Raw genomic sequence first — 7,140 nt, 5'->3', positions numbered from 1 at the left:
CATAATAGAACAGAAATGTCCTGACTCTTTTAGAAATTTGGGGCTTTTCATAGACAGTACCGCGCTTCCAGCACTGCGAGCTCTGAAGTTAGGTGCCCTAGGTTGGAATTCCAACTCTTATGTCCTAATAGTTACCCTGATCAACTACTCAACTATGCTAAGTCCTCCCACTTGAAATACAAGGCTAATAAAAATCCCACAAGGCTGCTGGGAAGATTCAATAAAAACTGTGTAGGCACAATGCTCCACATACAGTAAATGTACAACAACTAATCTTCAGAATTTTGCCTCTTCTCAGAATCTTAGATGAATGCAATGTTTAATGTTTTCCCAGATATATTTATATTTATCATTTAATAAACATCTGACTAGAAGCATGAAAGAAACAATGGCATAACTAGTTTGCACTGCATAATAATGTTAAAGGGTACTTAAGAGTTCTGAAGAACACTGTCCCATACATGTGAAAAATCAATTTTACCATAAAACCTGAGTCATATGAAGTTGAAAACCTGAAAAAAGGACTACCACACCTATCACTCATTTGTTTAACTTGCCATTACACTGCATTTGAGTCAGCATAATCTTTATTTCAAAATAACATTTTTATTATATAAAAATGTAAAAATCCAGCAAAACCAGAAATACGAATATATTTTTCTGGGCTTTCACATTTCTTGATTTTTATTCGCGATCTCTTTTTCAATACAATTTACACCCTCATCCCCATTTCCAGTCTGATTATACAAGTGCTAAGTGGCAGAAAGGTCTGGAATAAATACATCAAAAAGAGGCAAAGCTGTGAAACTAAGCTGCATGCAACAGGTTCTATGAGGGTGGGGGAAGTGTCTGAGAAATAAAACAGAGTAAGACAATGTAATTGGAAGGTTTTAGCTAAAGTTCTTTCAGTCATCTTTGTCTTTTGCTCCGTGTTTCAGGATGCGCGTGAACTCGATGTAATTGAAATTCCCCTTTTTGTCAATAGGTGCTTCTCTGTACAGCTCATCCACTTCCTCATCCGTAAACCGATCCCCCATGGTTGTCAGCAGCTCTCTCAGGTAATCTTCCTGAATGGTGCCTGGAAGACAACAGAAAGAAGAAACCAGTCATCACTACTTCCTGGCACTTTAACGGTTCATTTCTAAAGCTAGTCAATCTTATAAAATATTTCAGAATATCCATATCTAGAAACAAAGTTAGTTAGTGAACTAAGGCTATATGAACTATACCATTATGTTTTCCAATTATTCTTAGAGTTCTGTGTTAATATTAGATCAAATCATTTAAAAGCTCAGAAACAGATCATATTCTTACAAAATTATTCTTAAGCAAATATTTTCCCAAAGGTAAAAAAAGAAAACCCTTTCTATTTCAAGAGAAGTACTTCATATAGTCTGGAATGAGGCTGGGCATAAACAAATAGTGCTCACCTGTTGCTTCTTCATCAAAGCAAGCAAAAGCATTTCTGATGACATCTTCAGGATCTGTGCCATTTAACTTCTCACCAAACATGGTGAGGAACATGGTGAAATTGATGGGCCCTGGTGCCTCATTCATCATGGCATCAAGGTATGCATCAGTGGGATTCTTCCCTGTTAAAAATGCACATTTTAACATTTAAAGACAAAAAAATCTAACTTCAATAGTTATTTCACTATTATGCTCCCCAACATATTTTAAAAATTTACATCATTTGACACCAATTTTTCAATTAACTTTAAGAACATTTTAAAAAGATTATTTTTGACAACTTAAAAAATATTTGATACATTATTATAAAAATGTATTCCAGGTTTACACTGAAGGCTATTTATTCGTTTATGTGAACTTTCTCTTATTTTTCATTAAAAACAAAACAAAAACCTGAAGCCGGGCAGTACCACATTATTACAACTTTTTTTTTTGGGGGGGACTACAGACATGTGCCACCACGCCCAGCTAATTTTTTATTTTTTGTAAAGACCGGGTTTCACTATGCTGCCCAGGCTGGCCTTGAACTCCTGAGCTCAAGTGATCCATCTGCCTTGGCCTCCCAACATGACAGGATTGCAGGTGTGCATCACCACGCCCAGCCTATATCCTGAATGCTGATAACATCAACGGTTCATCAGGGGAGTCGGTTCAATAGAGTCATTCAAAACAATCTAAATATTCACATTTCCAGTTGTGGTACGGATGCCTATGAGTTGGTATGCTTCAAAGTTGTATTTATAAGTTGGCCATTTAAGTTTAAACTATTAGCATGGTTTTGAATTGGGAGCTTATTTTGAACAATGTTAGATATCTTCAAACACTGTTTACACACGTCATTGAACTGTGGTCTTGTTTGGTATTGTTTGCAATGGGAAATCTTAATCTCCATCCCAAGTGTGAACAGTTCTTTTAGTGCAGCGGTGAACTCCCCTGGCCTTTCCCTAGGAGCTGGAAGAAATCTCCCTGGAATGGCCAGACATGGTGGGAGTGTTTCTGAGGCCCCACGGTGTGGGGGAAGCAGCACTGAACCAACGGTCTGGAATACTGGGTTTGAATCCCAGTTCTACCACTGGTTGTGGGACATAGGAGGAAGTGGCAGAACTGGCATTCAAACCCTTCATTCAGTGCTGCCCTATGTAGAATTTACTTCTTTTTTAAAAAAATCTAACACTGACTGGTTAAAGTTTGTATCTCAAAGGTATCTTCCAACATTAAGTTTATATGATTTTACATGAAAAGAATATCTATTAGTCAGATATTCGTATCTAAGGAAGCATCTCAAAATTACACCCAACTAAGCCAAAGCTAGAATGACAATCAAAGCTACAATTATAGTTCATATGTAAGTTTTAACTCTGGGAATTTGGGTGAAATTTAAACATCATGTTGGCATCTATTTCACTGCATTCCAATCCTACCTGATTACACTTACTCAATGCTCCAATATCAAAATTAGCCCAAAATTAAACTCAAGATTCACTGAATAAGTTAAAGTAGCTAAAAAGATCTACTTTCGGCTGGGCGCGGTGGCTCACACCTGTAATCCCAGCAGTTTGGGAGGCCAAGGCGGGCGGATCACAATGCCAGGGGATTAAGATCATCCTGGCTAACACGGTGAAACCCAGTCTGTACTAAAAATACAAAAAATTAGCCAGGCATGGTGGCAGGTGCCTGTAGTCCCAGCTACTTGGGAGGCTGAGGCAGGAGAATGGCATGAACATGGGAGGCAGAGCTTGCAGTGAGCTGACATCACGCCACTGCACTCCAGCCTGGGTGACACAGCGAGACTCCATCTCAAAAAAAAAAAAAAAAAAAAAACAAAAGAAGAAGAAGAAGAAAAAAAAAGATCTACTTTCCTACCTCCAGATTTAACCCAATCACTTGCAGCATTTTTTGGGGGGAAGAAAAACTGTAACCAAAAGGTGTGAAGAGAACTCTAGGGTACAAAAAGCTACAGGGATTTAAAATGAATTGGTTTAGGCTAAGCACTTACGGACCCGCTCAAAACACGCAATGTAATCTGTTGATTTGAAAGGTAAATACGTATCTTTTGAAAATTCATATTTATTTCAATTGTTATGGGTACACAGGAGGTGTATGTATTTATGGGGTACATGAGATACTTTGATACAGGCATATAGTGCATAATAATCACATCAAGGTAAATGGCATAGCCATCCCTTCAAGCACTTATCATTTCTTTGTGTTACCAACATTCCAACTATACTGAGTTATTTTAAAATGTACAATAAATTACTGCTGACTGCAGTCACCTTGTTGTTCTATCAAATACTAGATCTTATTCATTCTATCTATACTTTTGTATCTATTAACCATTCCCATTCTTCTCCCCACCCTTCCCAGTCTCTGATAACCATCCTTCTACTTTCCATCTCCATGAGTTCAATTATTTTAACTTTTAGCTCCCATAAATGTGTAAGAACATGTGAAGTTTATCTTTCTGTGCCTGGCTTATTTCACTTAATATAATGTCTTCCATTCCATCATGTTGCAATGACAGGATCTCATTTTTTATGGCCGAATAGTATTCCATTGTACATAACTACCACATTTTTAAAATCTGTTCCTGGTGATGGATACTTAGGGTGTTTTCAAATCATGGCTGCTGTGAATAGTGCTGGAATAAACACGGGAGTGCAGTACCTCTTCAATTATACTACTCATTTCCTTTTTTGGGGGTATGTACCTAGCAGTGGGATTGCTGGATCACGTGGGAGAGCTCCTATTTGTAGTTCTCTGAGGAACCGCCATACTGTCCTCCACAGTGGCTGTACTTATTTACATTCCTACCAATAATGTATGAAGGTTCCCCTAAAAAGTAAATATATATGCTAAAGCAAACTAAATATGGCCGGAGAAAGACTCCGTACTTCTCATCTGAGTCCTTGTGGATGAACTATAACCTAGCTTAATAGTCCGACAAGATTGAAAACCTAACTTAGGAGTACGAGCCTGTAACAATTGCTAAGTCTTGGCCAATCCCAGCAGCCATACTTCAACCATTCATACACTGCTGAGTGTTCAAACCATGTTCAAATAAGCCATATGCCGAGCTGTAATCAATCCAGCCATTCCATACCTCACTTCCAACTTCTGTACGTCATTTCCCTTTTTTTGTCTATAAATCTTCTTCTACCACGTGGCTGTACTGGAGTCTCTGTGAATCTGCTGTGATTCTGGGGGATACCTGATTCGCAAATTGTTCATTGCTCAGTTAAACTCCCTTAAATTTAAATAGGCTGAAGTTGTTCTTTTAACACATATCTTTAAAAGGATGGGTTTCTGCAAAACAGAAGGCCTCAAAGACAACCTCTGACTCTACCACAACTTGTTCATTCAACAAATATCTATTGAGCATCTATTATAAGCAGAGTATAGACTTGAGAGTTCAATCTTTGGAAGACGGCTAAGTTCCTCAATTTTCCTCAGAGGCCTTCTTCAGTACTGACTTGCCCAAGAATATACTCAGACATTCTGAATGTGAGAAACACTAGGTTATAATCTCACTGCAAGTCAACAAATCAGATAAAAATCTTTGATTCTACTCTCACCTTGGATAAACAAAAGTTACAAAATGTTAACAATCAGTGAATATAGCTAAAGATGTATAGGTGTTCACTATAACATTCTTTCCACTTTTTGTAGGCTTAAAATTTTTCAAAATCATATGTTGGATAGGAATAAGTACACACCTAAACTTTACTTTCAGTGTGTCAGGAGAAATAATCAAAATCAAAAGTTAGAAGAATAAAAGCTAGCTAATCATTTTGTAGGCATTAAAAGAAAAAAAAAAAAAAACCCCCCACCTCTTTCTTTGCCTTTTTGGCCAGTCAGCCAAGCAGTAGGACAGAGTGCAAAGTCTCACTGTAGGCCATCCCTGACCCGCTCCCAGCCTGCCTCACCCCCTCCGCTTTGGCCTATCAAGGTCTCCTTTGCCTGCAGTTCCTTGACTCCCAACTGTAAAATAACTGCTGACTCTGGGCAGAACATGTAGGATGCTGCCTCCTGTCCTTCTTTTTAAGATCAAAAGAAACAATAACAAAATCATAAAAGGAATATTAACACCCATATACCAACATACAAATGGCTGTTTATGTGTGCTTTAAATCCTGTATCTTTACATTTTCTTTAGTTATTAAAAAAAGTCATACAAAATATTGTGAAAGTCTTCCCTGTTCCCCTTTCCAGTCGCACTGCCCCTCCTCCGCAGAGATAACCATCATCACTTACTGTCACTCCTTGTTTATAACCCGTACTCAACCTTTATTGAGTATATTATTTAGCTATACTTATTTGAAACTCTGGTATTTTGCTGCCTAGCCATGCCTTGGCTTTCCATCTAGAGACCTAAAAAATTTAGCTAACAGGAACGTTAGTCTACCTGGGCACAGCATCTGCCAGGTCCCCAACCTTATAGGCTTATCCCCATATGACTGGCCAAGCCCCAAAATGGCACCTCCCACACCTGGAAATCTCTCTAGAAGCCTTCTGAGACAAGGAGAGAAATATTTGTACATCACACACAAAAAAATGATTCATAGAGAGACAAATTATTATTTTTGGGAAAATACAGATAAAGAATATAAAGTCTACCTAGAGAAGCAAGCATATCATGCAAATCTTCCTTGTCGATGAAGCCATCTCTATTCTGATCAATCATGTTGAAGGCCTCTTTGAACTCCTGAATCTGTGACTGGTCAAACATGGCAAACACATTGGATGTTGCGCGCTGAGGGCGCTTCTTGGTGGTCTTGGTCTTTGCCTTTTTGCTCGACATGGTGGTTGTTTAATTCTGGAGTTTAAAAAAACACAAAAACATAAAACAAACAAACAAAAAAACCCAAAATTATAAAACAAAGCAAAAACAGAATACATAACACCTAAAGTTAGTATGTAAAGATATCAATATGGAATTATTACTTCAATTGGATAGGAATAAGTATGCAACTAAACTGTATTTCCAATGGGACAATTAAATGACTGAGTGGAAAAAAAGCAGTTTTGAAACATTAAGAACAGAATTTGCCAGGCACCAGTGGCTCATGCCTATAATCCCAAGACTTTGGGAGGCCAAGGTGGGAGGATCACTTGAGACTAGGAGTTCGAGACTTGCCTGGGCAACATAGTGAGACTCCCATCTCTAAAAAACAAAGAAACACAATAGAAATTATTGATGTACCTTCTCCTAAATTTCAGGGGACCGATTTTTATGAAGTGAGACTTTAAAATATCTAACGATAGCTAGCATCTATGGAGTACTTACTCTGGCCAAGCACTGTTATGAAGGCCCAGGGCTTCCTCAAAGAGAAAGTCTCCAAAGTTGATCTCTTACTCTGACAAAGACTGTCCCCATTTAATCCTCACAACAGTGGCCTATGGTAGGTACTCTTATTCCCATCTTACTACCAGTATAATATAACCTCTCTGAGCCTCAATTTTTCATCAGTAAAACATGATATCTACTTCAATGCAAAGAACTAAATGAGATAACATATGTAAAAAGACTAGTCATGTTCAAAAAAAGTCTCATCTTTATAAATATCAAACCTACCCTTTCATCTTTCTAGCTATCCCTGCATTTCCCTTTTCCCTTGACAAGACTTTCAGAATACCAGTCTGATGCTGAACTGTCATTTTTCCTTCTGT

The 7,140-nt window shown here is 38.0% G+C and overlaps 1 protein-coding gene across 1 annotated transcript in view; it reads right to left on the bottom strand.

Annotated features, from left to right (window-relative positions):
* Positions 1-574: 574 nt before the first annotated feature.
* MYL12A (myosin light chain 12A) overlaps positions 575-7,140 on the bottom strand; it is a 29,966-nt gene continuing 23,400 nt past the window's right edge. Inside the window, 1 exon segment of the mRNA NM_001257736.1 lies at positions 575-1,078. Coding sequence (NP_001244665.1) covers positions 906-1,078 — 173 coding nt within the window. The 3' untranslated portion in view covers positions 575-905.

Source organism: Macaca mulatta, chromosome 18, assembly GCF_049350105.2.
Source record: "Macaca mulatta isolate MMU2019108-1 chromosome 18, T2T-MMU8v2.0, whole genome shotgun sequence".
In the NCBI taxonomy this organism is placed as follows: domain Eukaryota; kingdom Metazoa; phylum Chordata; class Mammalia; order Primates; family Cercopithecidae; genus Macaca; species Macaca mulatta.
The sequence above is the reverse complement of the archived record's forward strand: the minus strand, read 5'-3'. Positions and strand labels throughout refer to the sequence as shown.